At 44.7% G+C, this 27,936-nt stretch overlaps 6 protein-coding genes across 6 annotated transcripts; 2 read left to right on the forward strand and 4 right to left on the reverse strand.

Annotated features, from left to right (window-relative positions):
* Positions 1-856: 856 nt before the first annotated feature.
* PCYB_061740 (dynein heavy chain) lies at positions 857-18,192 on the reverse strand (the record flags this gene model as incomplete). Its single annotated transcript, XM_004221341.1, has 3 exons — positions 857-16,345; positions 16,420-16,759; positions 18,086-18,192. 3 exons carry the CDS (start codon positions 18,190-18,192, stop codon positions 857-859), a joined length of 15,936 nt encoding a protein of 5,311 aa, XP_004221389.1.
* A 432-nt stretch (positions 18,193-18,624) lies between these two features.
* PCYB_061750 (orotidine 5' monophosphate decarboxylase) lies at positions 18,625-19,602 on the forward strand (the record flags this gene model as incomplete). Its single annotated transcript, XM_004221342.1, has 1 exon — positions 18,625-19,602. A coding segment is annotated over one exon (978 nt), but the record flags the coding sequence as incomplete, so codon positions are not given.
* An 887-nt stretch (positions 19,603-20,489) lies between these two features.
* Positions 20,490-21,547, reverse strand: PCYB_061760 (hypothetical protein; the record flags this gene model as incomplete). Its single annotated transcript, XM_004221343.1, has 3 exons — positions 20,490-20,515; positions 20,749-20,826; positions 21,418-21,547. Coding segments are annotated over 3 exons (234 nt in total), but the record flags the coding sequence as incomplete, so codon positions are not given.
* Positions 21,548-21,939: 392 nt separating this feature from the next.
* PCYB_061770 (mitotic spindle assembly checkpoint protein) lies at positions 21,940-23,701 on the forward strand (the record flags this gene model as incomplete). Its single annotated transcript, XM_004221344.1, has 7 exons — positions 21,940-22,015; positions 22,172-22,211; positions 22,642-22,681; positions 22,848-23,067; positions 23,205-23,306; positions 23,478-23,554; positions 23,654-23,701. The coding sequence occupies 7 exons, from the start codon at positions 21,940-21,942 to the stop codon at positions 23,699-23,701; spliced, it is 603 nt and encodes a 200-aa protein (XP_004221392.1).
* An 88-nt stretch (positions 23,702-23,789) lies between these two features.
* Positions 23,790-24,029, reverse strand: PCYB_061780 (hypothetical protein; the record flags this gene model as incomplete). The annotated part of the gene is made up of 1 exon (XM_004221345.1): positions 23,790-24,029. One exon carries the CDS (start codon positions 24,027-24,029, stop codon positions 23,790-23,792), a length of 240 nt encoding a protein of 79 aa, XP_004221393.1.
* Positions 24,030-24,741: 712 nt separating this feature from the next.
* PCYB_061790 (hypothetical protein) lies at positions 24,742-26,814 on the reverse strand (the record flags this gene model as incomplete). The annotated part of the gene is made up of 5 exons (XM_004221346.1): positions 24,742-24,767; positions 24,858-25,061; positions 25,244-25,625; positions 26,094-26,523; positions 26,703-26,814. Coding segments are annotated over 5 exons (1,152 nt in total), but the record flags the coding sequence as incomplete, so codon positions are not given.
* Positions 26,815-27,936: the final 1,122 nt, after the last annotated feature.

The raw sequence follows: 27,936 nt of genomic DNA on the forward strand, positions 1-27,936 counted from the left end.
TCAACAGATGCGCAAACAAACGAACAAATGAACAATTACGGATAGATACTCACAGTAGATTTTTTTTTTTTCCCTTATCCAGAAGTTAAGCGAGCTTGTCACAAGAGGGACATTTTTGGGAGCGGATCTATGCGCAAGGCACATAAGGTGGCTGCAGCGTTCCCTCGGGGGGACGACGCGAGTGGTTCCTGAATTGCTCCTCGCCAAAAGTGGGCACCTGCGCGGTTGCTGCGTGGTTGAGGAGAAAATTGACGAGAAGCACTTATGCCACGTGGTAACCTCGTCTCCTAACTGGCTAATCGCCCAAAAGCCAACTGCTAAATCGCCTGACCGCAAAACGCTTCCCCCCTGAAGAGCCCCCGGTTGTGCCTGTTGACTCATTTTTCCCTACTTGCATGACCATGTGAAGGGCAAAAAAAAATGACCATTAAATTATCCCTGTTGCGAAGGGCACGCGTTTGTCAGTTAGAACAAAAATAATAAAATAAAAAAAGAAAAAAAGCGGAAAAGGCGGAAAAAGGAGCAGACGAAAGGGCAGACGAACGGGCAGGCGAACGGGCAGGCGAACGGGCAAACGAAGCAAATACATGGGTCGCCCTTTTCCCCGTGAAGACGCATGGGCCAAAAAAAAAAAGAAGTTACTCCCAGGGGGGGGGAAGTAAAATTCGCGCATATGAGTACACAAGGGGGTAGGGCTCACGGTTAGTCATGAAATGTAGGACATACTGATTCGCCCCGCTTCATTTTGCCTCTCCTCATTTTGCTTCACTTCGCCTCAATTCGCCTCACTTCGCATCACTTCGCATCACTTCGCATCACTTCGCACCACTTCGCATCGCGTCACCGCTCCGCCCCTTCAATCGTCGGCGATATCCAGGATGAGCGCAACGCCGGCGAGCACCCACTTCTCCTGGTTCTCCTTCGTCTTGAGCTTAATATTGGTGACGTAGGTGGGCCCCCTGGAGACGGTCTTATAAACGGGGCACTCGTATACGTCCGTTTCCACCTTCCCCATGCTGACGACCGGCTTGCAGTGAATAACGGGCATGAGGAAGTACTTCTGCTTGGAGCTCGAGTCGCAGAGGGTGTTCTTCTCAATATCGTAGTTAGCGCCATCGAGATAGAGGCCATAAATGTAAGCGCCCTCCTTAGGGTAGGAGTGAATATTATTCAAAGATTTATTTGTGACCTCAATTTGCATAATAATTTTGTCCAATTCGCATTTCTCATTTCTAGAGAGAATTTGTTTTATTGCACTGAAGAAGCTATTAGGGTTGAACAAAAGGGAGACGTTAAAAACTTTGGGAGTCACCAACGGGTCGTTGAACCAATCGGAGAGGAAGCTGATCCGTTCCTTCAGGTTGGCAATCCACGAACACAAGTTTCTGTTACTCGAGTAGGAGTTATTCTTCCACAACTCTGGTAGCTGATCTTTGTACACAGAATCCATCAATGATTCCATTTTTATGTTCATATTAATTTCCCCTTTAATGGCTAGATGTAGCTCCTTTAAGGACTCTCTCATAATATTTGTGAGTGAATTCATTAATGTACATTCTTGGAAGAGGAAGTACTGCAGAGGTGTGATCTGATCGTCTGGAATGGACTTAACCAATTCATCCACATTAAAATGTACGTTTTCGATTTCATTTAATATCTCCGAAAGGATGTTGGCAGTGCGAACTTCCAAAGTCTCTCCAGGGGTTAGTTCCTCCACGAAGGTAGAACTCTCTTGCAGTTTTAACTTAAAAATATTTGTCAACAGTTTGATACTTTCATTTGTTCTGAAGCTCATTTCTGCATGCTGGTTCAGGCCATACAAAATGGATGACTCTGCGACGATTTGCGTATCGATATATTTTAAAATTTTATCATATGCATAGTTACTAGGACTAAATATTTGTACATTTTTAGAAAAGGGGATCAGCTGCATCCCCTCTAGGGACTGCTCCTTCATATAGTAGTTCAAATAAGTCTTACACACTAGCATATCTTTATCATTAACGATATGTCCACCGTACATTATTTCTCCAAAAATATATTTTAAGTCATTCCAAGGAACCTTTATAGAATTTTGGTTGTCTAAATAATTGAAGAGAACCTTTGCACTGTCTCGAAGGTCACTTAAACTGAAGGGGTATTTTATGTTAAACCCTTGAGCACCAAATTTGGCTCTCTCCACAATTATTGAATGGAAATAGCACAGGGAAAATAAAATATTTTTTGTTCGCAAGTCCTTCTCTTCGTAGTCATCCGAAGAAAAGAAGGTAAAAGCCCTCTTCAAATTTTCTTTAAAACCTGTTGGAGCTTCGTTCGTCAATTTTATCGACCTCTCCAAAATACTTATGGGGATATTTTTTGTCACCTCTGATGTTAAAAAGAGACGAAAATTCGGGTGCGAACCCTCCGCAGCATATTTATCAATCACATTTTCTAAAACCAGATTGAACTTTGCCATGAGATGGATATTTTCGAGGACTATCCAATGACCTTCCTTATGAGCTAGCTCCAGTTTAGACAATGCAATCGTCTCCTGTCCTTGTCCCAAAGAGACTATGTGCAAATTAGTGTTCAGAAAGAACTTATTTTTCTTGCCTAGCTGTTCTACATATTTGATAAAGTCTGACCCAGGGGTTAGGATAAATAAAATCGGGGTAGAGTTAATCATAAAATTGTACGATGATTCTAGTGTGTCCACAAAGGAGTTTTTCCTCTCCATGATTTCTTCACTGTTCGGCAATACGTTTCGAATGTACTTCTCCAACGTTACTGTTACTCTGTCCGGTCTCAACGATCTTATAATAAGTAATTTTTTAAAAGAGTTATTACTTAGTTTTTTCCATTCCAGGGGGAGGGTGCATATCTCTGGTTGTATTTCGGAGCACCACTGCTTGAACTTGTGCTGTGCATCTATGTGTATATTGTTGGTTAAACTTTCAAACTCTTTGAATTTTGACAGCACGCATACATTTCTCCAGCAGTCATCAGCTAGCCATTCCTTTAACGGGTTCTGAATCGCTTCTTTCATTCGGGGCGGCTTCAAAAAAAAGTTCAAATAATCCATGCTGAAATCTTTGTCATGAATTTTGTTTTTTTCCAACAATTTGAAGACAAATATACAATTGAACAGCAGCTTGTCCTCTTCCAGCAACCCTCGGTTGATCCATGAGTAGATCGTTTTCCTGAATGAAATGATTAGCTGGTTCATGTGCTCATCGCACAGGTCGTTTTGTTCTTCTCCCTTCCGAGTTGCTTCTTCCGCCTCGTCTTCGTCCGCTGCGCCCGCTCCTCCTCCTTCCCGTTCGACGCCGTCGCGGAAGTACCCCCTCGAGTCTCCCAGCTCGTCCTCCCCCGCGCTGCCCACGCCACGGCCTAGTCCGCGCCCTATTCCGCGCCCTATTCCGCTTCCTATGCCGCTTCCCATACCGCTTCCCATACCGCTCCCCATGCCGCTTCCCATACCGCTTCCCATGCCGCTTCCCATACGACTCCCTATTTTGTTCCCCATTCCCACCCCCGCGTGGACGGCCTCGATCGACTTGAGCAGCAAGCTGATAAAAGAGTCCAGCGAGTACTGATACATGTAGTTAATGTTGTGCATGAGGATGAGGATGAAGTACACGATGGAGGCCTCGTTCGCCAGAGTCCTATACAACTCCCTAGTTTTGTTAATCTCATTCTCCGTCGTGATCGAATCGGCCACTTGCTTCTGTATGCTGATAGATGTATCCTTAGTCGTCTTCAAACTGTTAATGAGAGAAATATTATCGATGATCGTGGTCGAGTCTGCGGCGGACAGCTGGTACAAAATTTCGTCCTCCAATTTGTTCAAAACTATTTTGTACTCATTCCTGTTCTTCACGAGTATCTGTTTCTGTTTCTCCAATTCTGGTTTCTCTATATTAACGATGATTGCTAAAATTTGTTCCTCCAACCCCTCACAGGTAACGCTAAAGTTTATCAGCGTGCATTGGCTGTTCACCTCCGGCTTGAAGTGTGGATTACTCAGCTTCGTTTGCAGAATGAGGTTGAAAAAGGGAGCCTTTCTTAAGCTTCCATTTGAAAGAGATTTACTCATACTCTTCGAATTGGACATTTTTTCGTAATTTTTCTCATCCTCCTGTTTCTCCCTCGGGGTCCTCATCATCGACATTTCCTGAGTTGGGCTATCTCTACCACGCCGGCTGCTACCTCCGTGTTGTCTACCGTTCTGCCTGTTTCCCCTTCTGGGGGTTGACTTGCTGGGTAGCGATTCTTCTTCTTCCTCCTCCTGCTCCAACTCCGCTGCGTCTTCATCGTCATTTTCATTGTCCACCTCTCCATCTTCGTGGAAGCTACCCGAGCTGTGCTCTCCCCGCCCAGAAGTGGCACCATCGCGACCTCCCCCTCCTCCAGCGCCACTCTCATAGAATGACTTAATCTTCGAAACTCTGCTAATCGCATTGGGATAGTTAAACTGCATCTCCTCATTATCAATCTTAACAAAGGTGTCATTTCCCCTCTTTATGAATTCCCTATTGAGAAGCCCATCGATAACGTTATCAATCTCCTCTGTGACATTTTCTATGATGAGGTACCCACCCCTCATGATAACATTCTTTACCTTTGCAATAAAATGGTCACTATTAAATTGGAGGCATGTGATGTTATTTCCTCCTTTGGCTTTTAACCATTTCAGTCCTTGTAACTGTGGGTCGATTAATAGAGGCCACCGATAGCAAGTGCTTACGATGAGAGCATTCTCTATGCTTATCCTATCCTCAGGAAGCTTCTCATTTTTCCAAGTAGCTATTTGTATATCCTGCACCATGATATCAATTGGGGAGGTAATTTCGCTTATAAGTATGTTACTCTTCTTGATTTGTTCAAGCCAAAGATTCTTCCATAATTTGACTCGGAAGGAACTAGAGAAGACCCCCAAGTAGGTGATGAAGGAAGACAAGAGAAGACAGTCTCCATAAATGTATTTTTTATTCGAAATAATTATGGCAATTTCATCAGACCATCTACTATACTCATCCGATAGCATGTTCACGAGATTTTCCGCTCGATTTAATTTGTCCTTAGATTCACTAAAAATTTTTATGATTTTATTTTTCTCTTCATTAACTTCATTCATTTTGTTCCTCAGTTTTTCTACACTGTCTGTTAGTTCCTTCACCTTATTTTCCAGGAGGTTTAATTTTTCTTGTGCGCTGTTTTTATTGTTCGTGGCTTCTTGCAATTTATCCATAAGTGGCTTCACCTTTTTATACACTTCGTTATATTTTACAATATTGACTAGCCAAAGTGCCAAATAGGCACATGCAGAAGATTTCGTTTTCATCATTTCGTAGTTGAAGAATTTCTTCTCAATAAATGGGGTCAACAAATGGACGGTTTCTTCTTCCATATTTTCTGCATCAAATTTTTGCAGTTTAGATAAAAATTGACTTGGATTATTCATAATTTTTTGGGCAAATTTCCACGAATAATTCTTTATCTCCTTCAGGGCGATTAACACAGCGTGCGTAACATCTAGACACTCCTTGGGTGGGTTCTGTAGAGACTTCAATTCCTGAATCGCTGACTTGGTAATACAATTTACAGCTTCCTTTGCTTTATTCATTATGGGTAAAGCTTCACTCAATTCTTTATCTGCTTTTACCTGAATATCAATTGCTTCTCGTGTAAATATTTCTGTTTTTTTTTTCTCCTCATTTACGATCTGCTGCTCTTTATTCGTCACCTCTGTTGCTTCTTTCACTTTTTTTATAATTTCATTCACTTCGATTTTTTTCTCCTCTATATTTTTTATTTTCACTTCTATTTCTTTTTTTAACACTTGTACATTTTCTCTAGTGCTCGTCAGAGCTAACAACCCCTTGTTCAGTCTCTCCACTGACTTTTCAATCTCGTAAGTCTTCACATGCAACAGGTTCTTGTAGAAGTATATATATTCTAAAAAAGTCTTCGGTATGACATAATTGTGTCGATTCTTTTTCTCTAAATAAATTTTGTTCATCTCGTTTGTGCTCGTGTGTACGTAGGCCATGTGTTCACAGATGCTCTTCTTCAACTCCTCCTCGATTTCTAAGTCACTCAAAAATTTGTTTGAAACATTTACAAGTGCTTCATATGGCCATGGTAAAAAGTAAACGAAGGAAAAATTCGATAGGAATGAGGGGAACTTGGTCAAACGGTCTCTATACAAACTGCTAATAGGAGAGTGGGTCACTGCTACTTTGAAATTCTTTTTTATTTTACTTATGTAGTAATTAAACACATCTTCGTTGCTCTCTCCAATGTTTAGGTACTTTATCTGGTTTCGGATGGACGAGAAAATTCCCAGGTATTCATCCTTTGTGAACAAATCGTTACATAACCCCGTGGAGGTTAAGTCGTTTATGTACGGAAGGAACGAGTCGAGGATATTTTGTTCCTTCAGTAGCAGCACGTGTACGTTGCCCGGCTTGATAGCACATTTTAGATGGAACTCCTGTAGGTCTGCTTTGAAATTGCTCAAGTCGTAGTTGTTGTTCGTAGAGATCTGCAACAGGTTAAGACCATTTATGAAGATGCTCAGTTTTACTAGAGACTGCTTACCCGATCCTCCAAAGCCGATCAGCATCAGGTGAGAAATGTCAAAGTCTAAGATGCGACATATCTTGCATATCTGTACAACTGCGTAGTCGAAGAGGACGAGTGGAAGCTCCACGTGCGAGGTGTTGTACTCGCTCAGTTTCTCTGCCAGCACCTCCTTCAGCACGTGGAATTTCTTCACACTCAGGTACATTTTGTCCAACCCGTTGCGCACCGAAATGAACGAAGTGAATATGTTCTTGCGCGGGTCGTACGGGAGGTTAGCAGAGCTGGGAGAGGCGGTGGTAGATGCAGTAGTGCCGTTCAGCCCGTTTGATGCGTTCAGCCCGTTTGGTGCGAGCGCGTCCCCATCGCCGCTAGTCACGCTAGTCATACCGCTAGTCACGCTAGTCACGGTAGTCATACCGCTAGTCACGGTAGTCATACCGCTAGCCACGCCACTCGCGCTATTCGTGCTGACCTCCCCGTCGAAGGCGACCCGGTGGCGACCCAAGTCCTCCAAACAAAACGGAAAGTGCTGCTGCACGAGGCGGTTGAAGATCTGCGTGAAAATCTCGATGTGCTCATTAGACGTCAGCTTATTCATGTACACATGCTGCATCTCGTGGAAAAAAATCATCAAAAATTTGAAGCTCCCTCCATTATACAAATCAGGGTTCGTGCACTTAATGATATTGTGAAATGCCCTATGAATATCATTCAAGTTGAACAGGTAGTGTGGAGCCGAGTTCGATAAATTAAAGGCAATATTCTCCGTAACCCTACTGTACAGGTCGTGGGAAAACGAAATTATACTGTTAAGTAGACCCTTCACTGTGTCATCAAACTTCAGCAAGTGCTGTTTTAGTATAATTTTATACACATTATTGAATGTCTTCATGTTAATATCTTCTATGTTAATAATGTGAAACTTATTTTGGATTCTTTTGTCTATAAGTTTATTTGCATTATTATTTACTGTTCCTATAAAGAGGACGTCGTGGATAAATTTTTTCTCGTCCAAATTCTCCCTGTCATATATCAGCTTGTATGTTAATAACTGTCTTAGGAACTCTAACGTCTGTTGCGTGTCACAGTTATCCTTAGCAGTTATATTCATATCTTCCAAAAAAAAAATGTGCTTCTTCTGATTCGGGGGCCCATATGTCCTTGTGTTCCTTTTCTCCACGTTGTTCTCGATTATCTTTTGAAGGACAAACGAGTTTGTATAATAATTTATGCTTATCGTCGTATGGGTAAATTTTTCTATATTCATGTTGATGTTGTTCCTTATGCACTTGGTCTTTCCCGTTCCGTTGCTTCCATAGACGAGGATTGGCTGGTTCCTATGTAGTGAATACTTGATCATTTTCTCCGTGCGTATCAGCTCGATCGTGTTGATGTACAATTCATCGTAGTTGTGCGGCAGCATGCTTTCGATGTAGTTGTTTTCGCTTTTTTTCTTGTGCTTGTGCTTGGCACGTGGGCGGCCCGCTTTGCCTTCTTCGCCCATCTCCGCTTCTCCCGTCTCCCCCGCTTCTCCCATCTCCCCCGCTTCGCCCATCTCCTCCGCTTCCATCGCCTCCTCCGCTTCTCCCATCTCCTCCGCTTCGCCCATCTCCTCCGCTTCCCCCGTCTCCTCCGCTTCCTGCCCAAAGTTCCAGCGCATCCTCTGCAAAAACAAAATGTCGCTGTCCAGGTATTCACTCAGGTGCTTCCACTCATTGTCGTAGATATTGTAAGCATAGTTGCAGCAGTAGTCGCTCCCCATCTTCACTTTCACACTCGACTTGACATTATTGTTGAGTGCATTCCTTGCGTTCATTAGTTTGTCCTCCACGATTAGGTTGTTCAGCACCCACATGTATGAGTTCATGAAAAAGCTGTTATAGTAATCTTTCAAAATTTCATAGTTATAGTTTATTTTGTTTATCACGTTTTTTTCATCTCCGTTGTGTGGGTCTTCCCTCGTGGGGTGGAGCTCTTCCGGCTTGGCATTTCCCCCCTTTGGTGTGTTCCCCCCGTTGGGTGTGTTTCCCCCCTTTGGTGCACTTCCCAGACTGATCGCTTCCCCTTCTGCGGGAGGGGGAGACCCCTTCCTCTCCTCCATCGCGTCGTCCTCCCCCTGATGATTCTCAATGCTCCGTATGACCTCGCTAATATATTTGTCATACTTAACGAGGAAGTAATCGATGTAGTTGCAGATCGATTTCACAATGTCTAAGTTGGACAGCTCGAAGGCAAACTTGCACTGCTTCCTGAGCATGTCGATATTCTGCGCGTAGAATATGTTGAATAGGTAGTAAAACTCCGTTTTGGCCACGTGATTTTTTAGGAGGTTGATCCAAGAGCTTATGTACAGCTTGTAACTTATGTCACCTCTGTTTATGTAGAGGACCCCCCCTCTGCTGACTGTGGCGGGCGAGGCATACTTCATGTTAGTAATTTCAAAGAACAGGTGCATTTCCTTGGTGAAGGGTATGCGTTCATTGCTCACCAGAGTCAACACCTTGTTATCATCCATTACAGTGTTCATGCTTTCTATCCACTCCGCATCGATGTTGCCATCCAGCAGAAGGACCTTATGTTTGATGCTCTCACTGTAGGGAGATATATTCCTCGACATTTTCCTCATTATGGAAGACAGAGCACCGTCTACCCACTCGTTGTTTTTGTTTAAGTAGCCATACAATTCGTACGACTCGATCGACTTAGGGTTAATAACCTCATGCAAGCATTTCTCGTTGATTCTGTTCAGGGTACTTAATAATATTTGAATAACGCTAGACTTTCCACAGCCGTCTTCTCCTAAGATGAATACGCAGTGACGTACATCCATCAAGTCTTTGAGCTGCTTTACCTTTAGGATGAAATTGTCATCCATTTGGAGGTTGGCGTCCCGGAGGCTGCTTCGTATGGCCTCGTCGAAGCTCACAACGCGGTGTGCCTCCCCCTCGGCGCGGGGAGCCACTTCGTGTGGGGAGGTCACTTCGTATGGAGGTGTCACTTCGTGTGGAGGTTTCACTTCGTGTGGAGGTTTCACTTCGTATGGAGGTTTCACTTCGTATGGAGGTGTCACTTCGTGTGGGGAGGTCACTTCCTGCGGGGAGGCCACCTCCTCAGGAGATGTCACTCCGTGTGGAGGTGTCACTATGCCATCCCCAGGGTGGGGGGGGTCCGTCCCCTCCACGCCAACCTCCTCCTGGAACAACCCATCCCCACAGTCCACATTCGGAAAAAGGTCATTCACAAGCCCCAGAAAAATGGGAATATCCTCATGAGTAATTTTAGGGATATTAAAATCTTTCAGTGCCTTCATCAGAATAACTTCTTCATCATAGTTGCTGTACTTCCTTTTTAAATTACCAGCCTGAATGAGTACCACCTTAACAGCACGCAGTCCCCAATCGTAGTGAATATTCTTCCGGAGTAGTTCCTTGCACAGCTGATACAGCTCCACAAATTTGTACGATAGTTTATTTGCCTTAATAAACCCAAAAGACATTAACATATTTTCACATATAAATTTGATATCAGGTACAATCATGGAACAGGACCTGAACAAATTTTTTAAGTTTTCAGGTAACTCTGTTCTCCCTGCATACCCTGGATTCATGGTAATGAAAAATCCACATGTCTTCTTCAAAACAATTTCATCATCGATAAAATGGAACATAGTTTTTTTTTCTTTAATTGCATCAAAGATACACTTAATTTGTGTGCTAACCACAGACAGCACTTCTATACTTATCCGATTAAATTCGTCGAAGCATCCCCATGCACCTGTCTGAGATAGTCCGATACAAATCTGAGACATGTTAAAGTAGTTCATTTGATTGCTACAGTTGAATATAAATATAGCTATACCTATGGCTTTGGATAGATCCTTGGTCGTTTCTGTTTTCCCCGTTCCTGCAGGACCCGCGGGGGCTCCTCCAAGGATCAGGTTCAGTGCCTGCGTCAGGGTTATGTAACACTTATCCGTCAAAGGAGTAATTACCAACTTTCCTGAGTTCCCAATATATTCATACAGATATTTGGTCCTAAAATCACACAGCTTTATTTCGCAGGTGTAGTTGTTTTCCTTCTTATCGTAAACCCAGTAGTACTTTAGCTGTGCTTGCCAATCGAAGGAAGTCCCATCTGAAATTTTTTTCTTTATAAAAGAAATAATAACATCTCTCGTGTGTACGTCCAAAATGATCAAGGAGAGTAACTTAGTCCTGATGTTACAATCCTGCGTCCTTTCCACTAACTTAATTAGCTTGTTTATTCTCTCAATTAGTATCTTCTTGTACTCGACGAATGCTGACTCGTTTCCATTTTCCAGCTCATCGAAGCATTTATTAATTTCGTCCGTCACAACTATTTGATTGCATGTACATACCACTTGGCTGATAAAGTTCGTTATCATCGTCTCGTCTCTATTTTGTTCGTCTAAATTTTCTGAGCAGATTTTTGCCTTCTCCAGGATGCTCCTAATAGTTACCTTTAGGTGTGTTTCCAGGTCCTTGAGGTAATTCTCCACATTTCCCTTCAGCGCCAGCTCCGTGGGGAACTGCAGGTGTTCGTTTTCGATGCTGTACACCCCTTTGGCGGTGAACTCCGTCGTAGGGGGGGAGGCACCATGCAGGCGCTCCCCACCGTGGTGGGTCTTCTCTCCGAGTAGCGGCTCCCCAGCCGCGTCCGCCACGTCCGTCACGTCCGTCACTTCCACCGCTCCCGCCGCTTCCTTCACTTCCTTCACTTCCGTCACTTCCGCCACCCCCCCAAACTCAATCGTCTTAATCGCGTTGAACACATCGTTGACGTAGGGAAGGATCTTCATGGGGTTCTTCCCATTGCTGAGGATATCCAAAAGGGCGATGTTGGACAAAAAGTAAAACCGAGGAAAAGCCTTCTTCTTCTGATCCAAGTAGTCATTAAGGGCCTTTTCACACAACTCGATGTTTTTAAAAAATTTTGTCAGCACGTAAAATAAGTCCTCGTTCAGGCAAATCTGTAACACGTTCTTATGCTCATAAGCGTTGAGAATTATTTCCTTGTACTCATGTTCGATGTTGAAAAACATCCTACTTTCCTGAGGGAGCTGCGAATGAATATCTTCTGAGTTGAGATAAATCGGTTGTAGCCTCTCAAATTTGTTCAAAAATTTTCTCCATATATTTATCACCTCATCGATTCTTTTCAAGTTCTCCTGTGTCTTTAAAATGGTCTCCTGAATGAACAAAATATATTTCTTCTGATTTATGAAGAACAGGATCTCGGACGTATGCACGTCCACAATTTCGAGTATCATATCCATGTTGGTTATTTGAATGTACGAGTTTTTCTTCAAGAACTCAAAATTCATTTTTCTCCAGATTTGGCTGATTTCTCTGATTTTGTTTTCAATTTTTTTTTCCTTTTTGGCTTGCTCCATCACTTCATGCACTGCGTCCACGTGCTTGTACAGTTTCAGGTCGAAGAATCCCTGCAGCGTCATCTCTTTGTACTTTACCTGCTGGTGCTTCTTCGGAGCACTCTCCACCATGTTGGCACTCTCCACCACGTTAGTACTCTCCACCATGTTAGCACCCTCCACTATGTTAGCACCCTCCACCACGTTAGCACTGTCCGCTACGTGAGCACCCTCCACCACGGCAGCACTCTCCACGCTCCCCGACAAATTCATAATAATGCTCCAGTGGCGATCGAAAATGCAGTCGTTGTTCAAATCTACGAGGAGCGGCAGGATGGAAGAAAACTTCTTCAATTCCTTTATGATGTGTTCATACACGGGCATGGTCTTCAGCTCGGATAGGTTCTTTCTCAAGTACTGTGAAACAAAATCGATTAGATATATGTTTCCATTCACATCGATGTCTGTCCACACCTTCCTCTTTTCCTCGTCCATGAAAAATACAATGCTGTTAATAACGTCCCACAAATTTTTCATCTCCTTCAATTTGCTGTCCAACTCGTTCAGCTCATCAAACACCGTGATGTCCAACTCGAATAGAATCTCCAACTCGTTGTGATACTTCTGCTTGTCCCTATACACTTGGTAGCTTTTTCTATACTCGTTAATTTTCTCATAAGGGTTACCCTGCATGTCCTTGGGAGCATTAGGCATATTCTGCAAGATGCCACTCTTTAGCTTCTTCAATTCATCCTTAAACAGCTTGATCTCCACTTTGATATTTTTAATTTCCTCGTTTTTGTACTTAATAATTTTCTCCTTTATTTCGTTGTACTGTATCTCGACTCGCTCCTTGTTTCGCTCGATTTCTTCCAGCACTTCGTTGTGTTTCACTGTTATGCCTAGCTCCCTGAGGGTCTCCATTATTTCTCTTGTTTTCTGAAAAATCAGGGGGATTATTTTTCTACTCAGCTTCACGCTGCGCAGGTTCCTCATCAGGTTGTAGAAGGCGTCCTTCTTGCTCTTCGCCAGGGGGGCTATTCCGCCGGGCGCGCCGCTGGCGGCAGTGCCATCTGCAGAAGTCACCCCGCCTCCAGAAGCAACCCCGCCGCTGAACTCTGCCACCCCATCTGCAGAAGTCACCCCTCCGCTGAACTCCGCCATCCCGCCGCTGATCTCAGCCACCCCGCCGCTAATCTCCTCCACCCCGCCTGCACGTGGAGCCCCCTTCTTGCCCGGACCGAAGAACTCGCTCACGCCCGCGGCCCTCAAGTTTGTCAACACCCCCTCGTAAAAGGCACTCACGGCGTAAATCACGTCCCGCACGAACACCTGCAAGTACTCACTATACATCGAAATGTCCTTCTGAGAAAAGTTAATCAATTTTTCAACAAAGAGCTCCGAGTGAAATGCCACAAAGTTTATGACCTGATAACTACGCAAATGATGGAAGCTACTCAACTCGCTCTTCAAAGACAAAATCAAATTCTTATATGCCAATACGTTTGGGAATAAATGTGTAATGTTAATATTGATCAGGGTTAACGTGTCCCGAAAATTATTGTTGAATTCAAAGTAAGTAGGGAAAAGAGACACTTCATTTTGAGTCTTAAACTGGAGGAACTCCTTCTTAATGTCCTTCTTGCAAATGTGTTCATACTTTTTTAGACTTTCTATATACGCATAACATCTATCAATGGTGGATTCGAAATATTTTTCAAGACAACTTTTATTCCTATTAATCTTTAAGCTGAGTAAAATTTCATTCACGTAATCTCCACTCTTTATATCAATCCTTTTAATACCAGAAAAGAGATTCATAAAATCATCTAGCCATTTGTAGAAAATGTTTGTAATGCTTAGAGATTTTTTACATTTTAATTTTAAGTCCAGATTGAGTTTATGATCTACGAAATTTATTTTGATGGTGAATAATGGTTCGTTTTCTCTCTCCGCATTTCTCATAATACTGTTCAGATTTGAAAAGAGGTAGTTAACTAACTCGGTGACCCTATCCGTAACTATACTGTTTACAAACTTTACATAATTTTTCCACATAGGGTTATTCTTCTTTATCTTTAGAAGATCAAAAGATTGTTTCATGCTCATGTGAATGTTCTTAAAATCGTCCATTAGCTTCCCCTTCAACAATGCCATATTGTTCTTATAACTGTTCAGGTAGTTATAAATATCTTCATGCTTCTTTCTCCTCTCCAGGATTGGTTTTCTTGTCCAACTGTTCGTCACACTTAGGATAGAAATTAAGTTGCTATGTACAGAAGAGATGTTACTAAATATTTCTGTCATATCTCTATCCACCATTTGAATGTACTCGAATATTTGTTCCTGTGTCCACCGCAACTCAGTCACTCCTCTCAGTAACGTGTTCTTCACACTGCATAGTTTCTCATGAAAGAGGTCCTTCTGTACACCCAATGTTTTAGACACAATATCGTTATACTTTTTCGTAATGCTGTTGAGCGTATGGATGAACTCCTTAAACCGGTTGGTGCTATTGTAAATTTTCAAGCACTCCTCATTGACGGTCAAATTGTTCAGGTATAAATTTTTCACGTTGCATATGAAGAGGAAAATATGTTGATGGAAATTCACGTAGAATAACTCTCCCTTTTGCTTAAATATAGGTTCGTTCAAGAAGGTGTTCACAACGTCTATCGTTTCTGTGAACCATTCCTTGCTCATGTTGCTTATGTACTGGCTGATCTTCGTTGTGATGCTTCTGTACAGCGCGTTTATTTCTTCCGTCTTCTCATCTTTGAAGTTGAGGACTTTGATAATTTTTCGCAGCGGGAAGTACTGCTGTTCGATTCGCTTCAGCAGCGACGTGAAAAGGTTCACCACTTCGCAGAACAGGGGCGCGTTCTGGTCGATGTGCAGCTGGCTCAGCTCCGCCCTGCCACTATCCGCGGCGGAACTGGCACCACCCATAGCCGCGGCGGAACTGCCATCACCGATAACCGCGGCGGAACTTCCACCACCGATAACCGCGCCTGAACTTCCACCACCGCTTACCCTGCCAACTTCCCCTCGGCGCTCTGGGGCCTGCTCCAGGAAAACGGCCCTGTTGTGCGCCACGATGGTCATATTTTTGATGAACAAATTGTCCACCAAAATGAACTCCTTCTTGAGGTCCTCACAGAGAAGAGAGGCATGTCGAATGAGCTCTACCTCGATGGGTCGTAGGTCCCTCAAAATTAAAAAGGAGTTTAGCAGTTTGATGTTTTTCTTCAAATCAGTGTCAAAGGAGTGAAGAAGAACGCAAATGAGTCTCTTATTTAGTTCCTTTACCTTGTCCTCAAAGTGGTTGTACTTGTTTATAAAAATCGTTTCTTCGTCACTCATTATTTCGTGGTTAATATCTAGGAAGCTTTCATTGATGGAGTTGAACTCTCGTAGAATGGTATGAATTTCTTCTGTTAACTCCTTTCCCTTGTCACCAGGAATTTCAATTTTTTCCAACTTCATGTACGTTTGGTAAATTTTTAGGTATTCGATTAGGAGCCTTAATTTGTAAATGTACAGACTGACGGAGGGGAAGTAGGCACACTCCTGCTCAGTTTCATCATTCTGTGCATCCCTCGATGGAGTACTCCACCCGCAGGATTCACTCAAAGAACGAAGCTTGTCATTCTTCTCACGGTACATCCTAAAGAGGTACAAAAAATTCAGCAGAAAATTCAAAGTCCCATACAACTTGCTCTTCAACACATCCACACAGTTGTAAATGGAATTGATAATTTCTGGAGTGTTCATATTTTGCTTGCAAGAATTTATAAGCACCCTGGAAAGGAAATCAAACACAAATTTGCAGTTCTTAATTAAATACTCAGACCGATTCAATGACAAAGACAATGCATGTACAATCGGAGCGACCAACACATTTTTATTCTCAATTTCTTCTCTGCTATTTTCCAATTTTTGTAAAAAGTGAATAACTGGCTTCAAATGTGTATACAAATCGAGCACTTCCATTTTGAGATCCACAATTTCTCTCCTAATATTTTCGATAATGTTCTTATAGCTGGAATTTTTCTTCCTTTCCAAAATGGTGTGTACAATCTGCTTGAACTTCTCCTTCTCTATTTCGCTATACAAAAAGTTGATGTCTTCATTTTTATGTTTCAAACAACTCAAAAAATCTTCACAGTTTTCGTACTTGTTCTTCTTGTAGTTTACAAAATTACGTAAAATTACGTGGTAGCATTTGACGAAGTGTATTAAGTATTCTTCCACGTGGTTGATGTCGTCATCCTCTACTTCCTTCTCTCCAGATGGCAACAGTGGCAAAGTCAATTTTTCCTGTAACTCTCCGTAGATAATCCTCAAGTTGAGCAAAAAATTGTTAAACTTTTTTTTCATTTCCTTCAACAAAGAGGAAGAATTGATTTCGTCATTTTTGTATTGGAAAAAAAAATTTCCAAAAATTTCCTCGTCACATTTTCTGCATCATTGTTCATTTCGAGAAAGAGTGGCTTTTTACTTTGTGTCGTTTTGTAAATGATTAAATATTTTTCATTTTTTTTTTTTTTTTGTAAGTCTAGAATAGATGCGTAAAATTTGATGGTATCCTTTTCGTTAAATACAAATAGACAATCTTCTTCGCTTTGCGTGAACTCGTTTAGAAGCTTCACTGCGTTTTCATCTGCCCGGATGCTGCTGAGCGCTCCTTCCTGCAGCCCACCCCCCTCGGGGCTGAAAAAGGCCACTGCGCTCAACAGCACTTCCTCCGCCTCTTCGCTCGGCGCGCAGTCGCCGCCGTTCTGCTCCTCCGCCTTGCTCATGGGGGGGTAGCGCAGGTGTGGTGCTGGCTTACTACCGCGTAGTGCCTCGTATTACCTCGTAGTGCCGCCTATTGCCTCGTAGTACCGCCTATTACCTCGTAGTACCGCGTACCACCTCGTGTGATCAATCGGCACCACTAACCGGTCGTAGCTAATCAGGGCGATGTCGCGCCTCGAAACTGCGCTGTGTGACCGCGCCGCCTCGCTGCACTGCTCATTTTTGGAGCCCGTCCCCCCGGTGCAGGGTCGCACAAACGGGCACGCGCCGTCAACCTGCGAGCAGTGAAAACTACTTGCTGATCCACAAATGCGCAAACGTGTGCATGTCCGCAAGCCGCGTCACCCTTGCATTTTTTTCCCTACAAAGTGTTTAGTCAATTTTGTCACCGTCTTTTTTTTCTCACCAGCTATGTGTTATTCGGTCGTTTTCTCCGCAGGGCGTTCTTCCTGCCGCATCGCATCGCATCGTATCGTATCGAATCGTATCGTTTTGCTTCGTTCCGTTTCGCTCCGCTCCGCTTTGTTTCTTTTTTTTTTTTTCCCGCTACACACATATGCTCCTCACGGGTGTGTCTACTTCGAGCTACCTTTGTATCCTCGTGCGAAATGAACCCATCCCATTTTCAGCCCCTCGATGAAGCCCTTTTTTTCTCTCGGAGCGGTGTGCATCATAATCTCCCTATGCGCGACAAGCGCCATTTCGCGTCCATCCTTACGGCTTCACCGCTGAGCTATACACAAATTGGCAAAAAAAAATGGGAACCCTTAGGAAGCATGTCGTATTGACGCATATCCCCGACGGGGGCTATGAACGGCATGTCCGTACATACTTCCAATAGTATACACATATTTCTAAGCAAAACGGTTTAGAAGTGATACAATAAAAAAAAAAAAAAAAGGGACTATCCATATGGCTATTCAAACGTTCTGGGATCACACACACCCCTCCCCTCTTTTCGATTCACTTATACACACTAATGGGTGAAGTTTGGCAGGGAGTTTTCTCCCCCAGCGTAGGAAGGGGACCACCCTGCGCGGAAATATACATTCCATGCATTTGCTCCAAGGGGATACATCCCCATCGTGGCTGATAGATTTACTAATGAGAGGCATTCCTCCCCTGTTTTGTCCTTCCCCCTTTCCATGACGCTGTCAAGGTTATGTGACTCCGTCCAACACGGTAAGCTTTGCCCCTGCCAAGAGGTCTATCCTTGCTACTTATTCGCGCAATGAACATTCGGTTTGGTCATCGGCCGTCTACACGTGTGCTTTCCTAAGGTGATCTCCACATTTGTCTGCACAGCGTAATGCGTGAATGTACCGTTTGAGAGGATACATGAGGATGACCCACCAAGAAATCAGCCCATTCTCGTAATTTCGTTCCTTGCAATTCCACCCATTCTGTGATCCTCCCCCTGTATGTTCCATTTTCCTGCAAAGTATTTCACTAGCGTGCCATTTTGTCAAAATGGGGGAAAAAAAAAAAAAAAACCAAAGTTCACTTCTAGTTAGCTAAAAAAAAAAAAATTGATTTGTTCAGACGATTTTCAACAGCGCAGCTAACTTGTTCACATAGTTCATATTACTTTTGCAAAAAAAACCACCGTTGTGCACAATTTTTGGGCAAAAAAAAAAAAAAAAAAAAATGACCTGTTCATGTTGTTCAAATTGTTCATATTATTTTTGGCAAAAAGCCACCTTGTGCGCAATTTTTCGGTAAAGAAAAAAAAAAAAGCTAGCAATCGAGGATGTTCCACAGTTGTTTCGAAATATGACAAACTTCCGCACAGGGAAGGCCTCCCCTATTTTTATCCCAAACAACGCGCTGATATCACAGTCGACCCAAATAACGTCGCGAAGATGAATTTGAAAATAAAGCTACAAAAGAGGAGGGGAGAAGTGAATACATGCCTGTGCATCGGGCTGGACCCGGATGAAGCTGACATAAAGTCCTTCATGCAGAGTGAGAAGCAAAATGGCTACCAGAGTATCAAAAAAAACCTAAGCAATGATGATAGTAGTAGCCAGGGAGGACTGTTCGCCCCACAAGTAGGCGGACAAATGCTACTCGCAGAAAACCCACCAAAGGAGGCACAAGAAAAGGACGAATTTTTTTACTTTTTCAGTCACTTCTGCTTTTACATAATCAATGAGACGAAGCAATACGCCCTGGCATACAAAATGAATTTCGCCTTTTACCTCCCATATGGTTCCCTCGGAATAGACGTCTTAAAGAACGTATTTGATTATTTGCACCACCTTAACGTGCCAACCATCCTTGACATAAAAATGAATGATATTGGCAATACAGTGAAGCACTACAGGAAATTCATATTTCACTACTTGAGGAGCGATTCGTGTACAGCTAACATTTACATGGGTACCCACATGCTACGAGACATCTGCCTTGACGAAGAATGCAAACGATATTATAGCACCTTCGTACTAATTAAAACGACCAACGCAGATTCGCACATATTTCAAAATAGACTTTCCCTCGATGGTAAAGAAGCGTATGTAGTAATGGCAGAAGAGGCACAGAAAATGGCCAAGCAGTTACACTTGGAAGAAAATAATGAATTTGTTGGCTTCGTTGTGGGTGCGAACTGCTATGATGAAATAAAAAAAATAAGAGAGCTTTTCCCTGACTGCTACATCTTAGCACCAGGGGTGGGTGCCCAGAATGGCGACTTGCGAAAAGTGTTATGTAATGGTTACTCCAGAAATTATGAGAGAGTGCTCATCAACGTTGGGCGCGCCATAACGAAAAGCGGTAGTCCGCAGCAGGCGGCCCGGGAGTACCACCATCAGATTAAGGAGATCCTCGCGGAGCTCCAGGAGTAACGCACGTGCAGGTGTAAGTTCGTCATTGTGGGAATGCCTAGAGGTGACTTCTGCTCCAGTCCCCTGCGTGATGCACACTTTGGTCTGTAAATTTTTCCCCCGTTGGGGTATTTTCCCCGATGTGGCCATTTCCGAAGAGGCACCCTGCGTTACGTGGAAGTCCCACCAGTTGGCGAAATAACGCACACATTTATTCCTCCACAAGGACATGACCCCTCTGCTTTGCAGGCGTAAAAAAATATCCCAAGTGGGAAAATGGAAAAAAATTCCACACGCGCATTAATTTGTTGCCGTGAAAAAAAAAAAATAAATAAATAAAAATAAAAAAAATATTAACAGGTCATGCGAAAAAAACGCATAAACCAATTTTGGCTGTTTTCATTTTTAACCAACTAGGCGCGTCCATGTGTCATGCCCCGGCGGGAGCGTACAGTAAATTCATCTCGGTCACCCAACAGGGCTGCTTCGTATGGTTGCCCTGCAAGGCTGCTCCGCGTAGCGCCCAACATGGCTCCTCCACATGACTCCTCAACAAGGCTGCTTCATATGGCTGCTTCACATGGCTCCTTCACATGGCTCCTTCACATGGCTCCTTCACATGGGAGCCCCCGCCCCAAAATAAACGGACTGGCCATACTTATAGGCTAGGTAACTGGTTAGTGAAAAATACATGACTCGGTACATGCAGTAGCAGCAGGAAATGCTGCACCAGAAAATGGTATACAGCGCCCCCCCGAGGAGGTAATACAACGGGCTGACCATCTTAGGGAGGGGGGCCAAAATCGTGAGGAGGGAAGGGTCCGCCACTAACACTAACGGGGAGTGTTCAAGTTGGTTCTCTTGCTTATGCATCCAACTAGACCCCTTCGCACCTTTGTAGTTTATTCTTCTGAAATTTGAGTGGCCTCTGTGGAGGGGTGAAAAAAAAAAAAAAAAAAAAAAAATGCACAATTGGTTAGTCGTAAGCAGTGGGCACCTTTCAACGTAGCCATAACGGAGTCAGGGGACTGGACGAACACAGCTTGCTGCTTCACCCACGAATCCATGCGGTTCGCCGATCTGTCAACACAAAAGGGAAGAGCAAGGAGGAGTAGACAAAATGGACATAGCAAACTGTGCACATATATAGGTCTGCCTTACTTTCTTTAATCTTCTGTCTGAGCTCGTATCTCTTCATGAGTTCCGATACGTCCTCGTCTGATTTTTTTTCGCTCTCGCCTTGGGTGTGCAGGAAAAGGGCGAAAGGAAGGGCAGACGTGAAAGGGGGGAAAAAAAGGCAGACGTGAAAGGGGGGAAAAAAAAGGCATACGTGAAATGAGGAAAAAAAAAAGGGCAACCGTGAAATGAGGAAAAAAAAAAGGGCAACCGTGAAGAGACGCAAAAAAGCAAAGAGTGAAAAGGCAAAAACGGAATGGACAAAACGTAGTGACACTGGACCAAGTCGGGTGCACTTGTCATACACTGAGTATGCGGCAAGGCAAAGCAAAATTGCGGCCAACAAATGGCGCGGCTCCTTTGTGCACATTCGTCCACAAGGCGCAAGCCCGCAAAAAGGGAACGAAAAGAAAAAAAAAAAATAATAAAAATAAATAAAAGAAAGAAAATAAAAAAAAAGAAAACAAAACAAAACAAAATAACTCTACAGACATGACAATTGCACAACCCGCGTGGGCTATGCTAACGAAGGCGAAGAGGCATAACCGGGAATGCACTTGGAAAAAGCGTTACATGCTCAAAAATGCACAAAAAAAAAAAAAAAAAAAAAAAATTAGTGAACACACTCCTTGACATGGTCAATCTTGCACTTACCGATGTTATATATTTGATAAAAGTTGGTGGAACAGAAAACCACCTCCAGTAGCCCCCCGATGAAAAACATACCCAGGTAAAGGTATGGCAGGCGCTTGTACACGTTCACCTTTTTTAAGCTTCGTTGGCCCTTCGAGGAGTGTAAAGGTGTGGTATCGCGAGTGAGTGAGTGGGTATGAATAGGTATGAGCGGTTTGGTGAGGAAGATGGCAGGTCAGAGCAAGCGAAAGGGGGACCCACCAACCACATGCCCCCGCATGTGCTTTGCGATATCCCCTCGAGCGCGCTCATTGGGACGTATGCCCTCCCATCCTGCTACCAAACACGCATACATGCGAGTAGCATTGGCGCAGAAGGGTACGCTCGTTCGATCTTTCGCCCGTTCGCTCGCCCATCCGTCCATTATTTCATTCGTCGATCTCCCATTCGTTCTTTCCTTTTGCGTAGAGCGCGTAGGCCGACTCCAATCTTACCTCCATCCTTCACAACACGCGGGAAAAACAAAAAAAAAGAGGAAGCAAAATGGAAGCCTACTTAATGGAGTTTATCGAAGCCTTCACGCATCTAATTCTTTACATAATGAATATTTACTCCTCAGGTGGGGGAAGTGCCCAACGAGCGAATGAGTCAAGTGGCTTTATTCGCATTCGTAGGCTCTCACGCGCGTACGTACATCTGCATATGCCTCTACACCTACCTGTACAACTACCTATGCACGCCTTATTTTTTTTTTTTTTTTCTTCTCTCCCTGCAGAGCACTTTGAAAAAAAAAGAAAATTCAACACGCTCGTATGGTAAGGCACGAAAGAATAACCGAAAGTGAGGGCAAAAAAAAAGGCAAAAAAAAAAGGCAAAAAATCGGACCGCCACGGCGCGAATACTCGGAACGGGGTAGGGGGAAACCGGGTTAAGGCAACGATTAGTCCACCAAAGCACACTTCACGATGCGGAGAGAAAAGGACCGCACGTCGAGCGGAGGTCCCCCTGTGCATTTATGTATCTTCCCCCTAAGGAAGAGAACCTCTCCTGACCCGACCAACAATCAGCACATCTCAACAGCGAGCTAACTAGCCAAGTGACATAAAAGTGAACACATGCACGCACGGTGTGAACGTATTATCCTGCGCAGTGCGTCACACTTTCACTCCTGCACTGCTGCGCGTCTTTACTGCTTAGCGTCTTTACTGCTTCACTCTTTCACTGCTTCGCTTCCCCCCCACATAGGCACTGCGCAAATAAACAAGTGGAGGAATACATACAACAGGTTAATCGCTGAACCATGGAGAGACAAACCACTCAAGGAAAAGGCCACAACGCATGGGGGGGGGGATATCAAATTAGGATCGACGCGAACCCCTCCCCATGACGACGACGATGATGACAAAGAGCAGCACTGTGAGTACCCCCCCATCCTTCCCTTTCCCCTGCAGGCCCTCTACCCAATCAAGCGATTCATCACAAACAAGAGTCTATATAAGTATCGCATCAGCTTGAAGAATTTAAAAAATGAGGTGTTAAAAATATATACCATCGAATTCGAGCAGTTTTACCAACCGCGCAGGATGCAGATTAGCTACCCGGCCTTTGAGGAGCTTGTGTGGGATCTCTTCACATACGTCGAGATGCAGATGTGCGAGGCGTATGCTACAGGTTGGTGCGCCTCTCTTTTCGAGCATCTTACATGCTCCATGCTGCACACTTCGCTCTTCGTGCAAGCGCGACATACCATACTCTTAATAGGAGAAAATAAAAAACACAGCTGCGTGAGGTCACCCCACACACTGCAGATAAAACGTTTGAAATTTCCTTCGACTTGATGAAGGACCACGAGTCGACCTCCACGGCGAGCGAAAATTTGACGAAGGATTGGGAGTTGATATCATGCGATTGTAGGGAAGGAAAAAAAAAAAAAAAAAAACACGTAATTATTTTTTGCTCCTCTGTGAGCAAATCAGACACATGCAACGTTGTCCTATGCTGTTATTCGTGTTAATAAATTTTTTCCTTTTTTCTCCTTTCCATTTTTTCGTTCTTTCCATTTATGCGCACTCCCCGCGCAGCCCTCGATCTGTTTGATAAAAAAATCATCAAAAGTATAAACGTCTTCGAGGACAACGAGTTCAACCCCATATGTCAGGTAGGGCGGTCCGTTCGGGTCTGCTACTGCGTAGAATTAGCATGCTCAACTCTCTTCTCACCACGCGCAACTCAATTCTATAACACCCCCATCGCGCAGGTCTACGTGGAGCACAGAAGAGACGCCGCACAGACGAACGCAACGTAGCCACGCAGGGTTGCCATCCTGCTTGGCCAACCAGTGCACCCCCCATCAGGAGTACTGAAACAGTTGCAAGGAAATCCACGTGAAGTACCTATACATAATGTACACAGGGATGGAGCCAACACTCACGATGTAATAGTATGCAGCGTACGGATGCATGGGAAAGAAAAAAAAAACTAGAGAAGCACACCATACACAAGGAAAGCAATATCAGGCACACTCCATAAAATCCATTTATGGATTTATCCGTGTGCTTTTCTCCATCGGGGGATAATATAATTCTTCTCTCGAACAAAATTTTGAAGTTTCTTTTTTGGTTTTGTCTATCCATGGTTCGGTGGTCCTACGTGATGAGAGTCGTTTGTCCAGTTGGGGGGGTATTGTGTGCGTCTTCGTTTTTGCGCCCTGGTATGGGGTGACTTTACCCACGGGGATGGCTAGCCACAACTGGGCAGGGGTCCCACCACCCAACCGTTTGTTTCCGTTTCGAACCTGCAATGCAAAGGGGAGAGCAATTCCCCCAACGACTCCTCACTTGAAGAGATCCTTTTCGAAGAGCGTGTAAATATTTTCCCGCTTTTCCCGTTTCTCCTTTTTCTGCGCGTGGGTGGGGTCAGACAGGGGAGGAGGAGCAGCCAATGGGGGAGGAGCAGCCAGTGGGGGAGGAGCAGCCAATGGGGGAGGAGCAGCCAGTGGGGGAGGAGCAGCAGAAGGGGATGAGCAGCCGATGGGGGAGGAGCAGCAGATGGGAGAAGAAGAAGGCATGCAGATAATCGCGCTGGCTCGCGTGCTCCGTGAGGGACACCCAAAAGGTTCACACGTGGTTAGCTGTGCGGGGTGCCACTGTTATGTGTGCAAATACATATATGCATACGTCCGTGTGTGCGAATCTCCCTGCCTATGGGCTAACATGCATACGCGCGTCACGCAATTCGCGCAGTTCACGCAGTTGGAGAGCCCCCCGGGAGGCAAACGCACGGATGCTCAATTTCCTGCTATCTGCTTGGCGACGCCCCCCGAGGAGGTACTTATGCTATGCTACACTACGAATGGAACGAAATTTTGTTAACTAGGGAATGAGAGAAAAAAAAAAAATTCGTCCCCAAGTGACCTTCTCATAATGGTACCAACAGTGAGCCAGTGTGCCTCTCTCTCTCACTTGTGTGTATTTTCCTCCGAGTAACACCCTCGCTCCGTACCTCCTTCTGGTTGGTTCCGAAAGCCTTGTTCGTAGTCTTCGTGCTTTTGAGCTGCTTGCTTTGGTTGTTCCCCTTCCTGTCGAGGTTAATTTCGAACCGCATTTGCTTTCGTCTCTCCTGCTCGCACTCCCGCTGGTACTCGTACACGAGCTGGCTGTTTTCCTCTGTGAGGGGGGGAGGGAAAGCACGGCAGTGTAAAGCGGCACACCGTTTGAGGAGTGCCACGTTGGGAGTGCCGCGTTGGGAGTGCCGCGTTGGGAGTGCCGCGTTGGGAGTAGCGCATGATGAAGCAGTGCACCGCATGTCCTTCGCACCCCCCGCGAACCGCGAACCTGCGCGCACCCACCCGTGTACTTGGTCAGCGTGGAAATGTAGGCATACATATTATTCTCCATTATTTGCAGCTTCTTCATAACATCGTTCGTATTCACGTCGTAGTTAAAGTGAGCACAAATGAAGTCAATCTTGCTGCTGATTTTATCGAACGATATTTCACTCTGGTTTTTTTTAATGGCATTTTCGTACTCGCCTATTTGATCCGTATGGTCTTTGATGTAGCCCTCCATTTGAACTATTTTTTTCATGACGTCATTAGTTCTTGTTAGGAACTCCTTCTTTTTATCCGCCAATTTTTTTTCATACTCCTCCAACTCGTACTCGGTATTCTGTGTGTCGTCAATCAGCTGCAGGTGCTGCTCCTCCAGCAGGTTGAAATTATCTGTAAGCAGCTGGGGATTGTTTGTATACTTGGCGATCTTTTGTGAGAAGCGAGACGCGTCTCCCAAAGCGGTCACGTCTGTCACGTCTGTCACATCCTTCACCTCTGTCACTTCCTTCACCTCTGCCACTTCCTCCACCTGTGTCGCCTCCTCCTCCGTGCTGGCCAGCTTGCTCAGAAACGTTTTGTACTTGTCCATTTCCTTTATCTTCTCCTCCTTTTTTTCGAACTCTACCTCTAGTTTGCTCATCTCGATATTCAGCAGCTGTACTTGTTTTTTTTTTCTCTTTTTCCTCGCTCGTATTTCAGCAAATTTCTGCGTTCAGGTGTGTGGGGAAGCAGGTGTGTAGGTGTGCTTATGGGGGAGTCTCTCCTTGGCCATCCATAACCTGTGTTGTGGTGTCTGTGCAGCGGATCACTGCCGCGTGTCCTCACACCTCCACACCTCTACACTTCTAAACACTCGGGGGAGACCTACCCGAATGAGCTCCTCAGTTCGCTTAAACTTGTCAACAAGGGAGTCCTGCAAAAAGGATGCCTCCTTGCTCATGCTCAGGTTCAAATTTTTTATCACCTTCTCTCGTCTACTTGTATAGCTATAAATATCGTCTAGTCTTGATTTTTTTTTTTGCAACAAGGTTCTTGTAACAATGATTTCTTTTTCCAAATTGATTAACTCTCTTATGTTTCTTCTTCCCCTTCTGCTTTCTGATGGCTTGCTTTCCTTGGTGATGATTGCATACCTATTCGTTTGGGTACCTCCACGGGAGGGTCCGTCATTGGTGAAGCCAGTCCGTCCACTCCGAGTGGCTATCTTCCCCCCCCTGGTCTTCCTCTCCCTTAGTCTTTTTTTTATATTCTCCATTTCTTCATCCTCGTACAAGTTCAGGAACCGCTTCACGTTGTCGCTGCAGTGGGGGAAGCGCCGAGTCAAGCGGTGGGTGAAGCGGCCAGCCAAACGGAGTAGCCTTGTCTTCCCCCACCAACCGATGGCAACGTTCGAGTCACAAAAAGGCAGATAATTATTTTCAAACATGCTTTGCAACACTGATAAGCGTACAAATGGCTCACTCTTAATAATATATACCTTAAGGTGGAGCCATTATCATCGGAGCTGTGGTCGGATGGGACCACTAAGCTGCAGTAGCCGTAGTAACAGGGTGGGGTCTGTGGAGCTCCCGACGCATTCGCGTCTCCACCTGGGAGAATGACAGACCGGCAATAAGCACCACGGCAACAGTCCCATCAGTGAGCATATTTGCCATTTAGAAGGAAAGATATGCAAATGAAACTCTTTCGAATTCGTGAGAGACACACTTTTCTCGATTTGATCCGAATTTTCCAAAGGGACCACCTCACCGATGTGCCATTAGGTTTGGACCCTTTTTTTTTTTTTTTCTTTTTTTTTTATTCTAACCCTTTTCCGCTGCTATAAGTTTTTCCTTCTCCTCGATCTTGGCGAAATTGGGGAGGAAAGGTGTCGTGCAGGGGTTAGCAGTGTATGGGGAGGAGTGCCCCATCGAAGTGGAACTCCGCATGATGGCACTCCGCATGGTGGCACTCCGCATGGTGGCACTCCGCATGATGGCACTCCGCATGATGGCACTCCGCATGGTGGCACTCCGCATGATGGCACTCCGCATGGTGGCACTCCTCATGGTAACTCCCCACAAGGTGACGCTTCAGCCCAGTGGCAGACGTACCCTCCGCCTGGACTCCTCGATGTGTCCTTCCAAGTTCTGAAAATGGAAAGGAATTGGTGAAGCAGTCATGTGGTTCGTCCTGTGCGAGTGACGAGGCATGCACGTGGTGCCCACGCCGGTAGTGGTGATCTCTCTCGCTGCGTTTTCCTCTTTCTTGTCGCTCCTAGTTCTCCTTTTGCCCCTCCCCCCTCTTATGGGAGCCTCCTAACACACTAGAGCTAACTTGATAAAAGTCCTTCTCACTCATCCTGGGTGTTGCTACTGTTCGTTCTTTTCCACTCGGTAGAGTACAGGATGGAGAGTGACAGATGCATGGAATCAACACGTGCACACACCGTGCTGAACATGTGAAAAAGAGACGGTAGGAGGGACGGTAGAAGGGATGGTAGAAGGGATGGTAGAAGGGACGGTAGAAGCGACGACAGAAGCGACCGTAGGTACGTCCACGCTAAGGGGCACCAGCTCCCACGCTGTGTAGAAAGAGGCAGTTCCGTGATGCCTCACTTAAGCTTCGCGCTGTGTTGGGACCATGTTTCCTGCTGGGTGCCCACGTCCAGCTGGAGAAGCATCCGCGTCTTCCTACTAAGGGGAAGAGGGAAAAAAAAAAGAAAAAAAAAA

This window comes from Plasmodium cynomolgi, chromosome 6, assembly GCF_000321355.1.
Source record: "Plasmodium cynomolgi strain B DNA, chromosome 6, whole genome shotgun sequence".
NCBI classification, from domain to species: Eukaryota; Apicomplexa; class Aconoidasida; order Haemosporida; family Plasmodiidae; genus Plasmodium; species Plasmodium cynomolgi.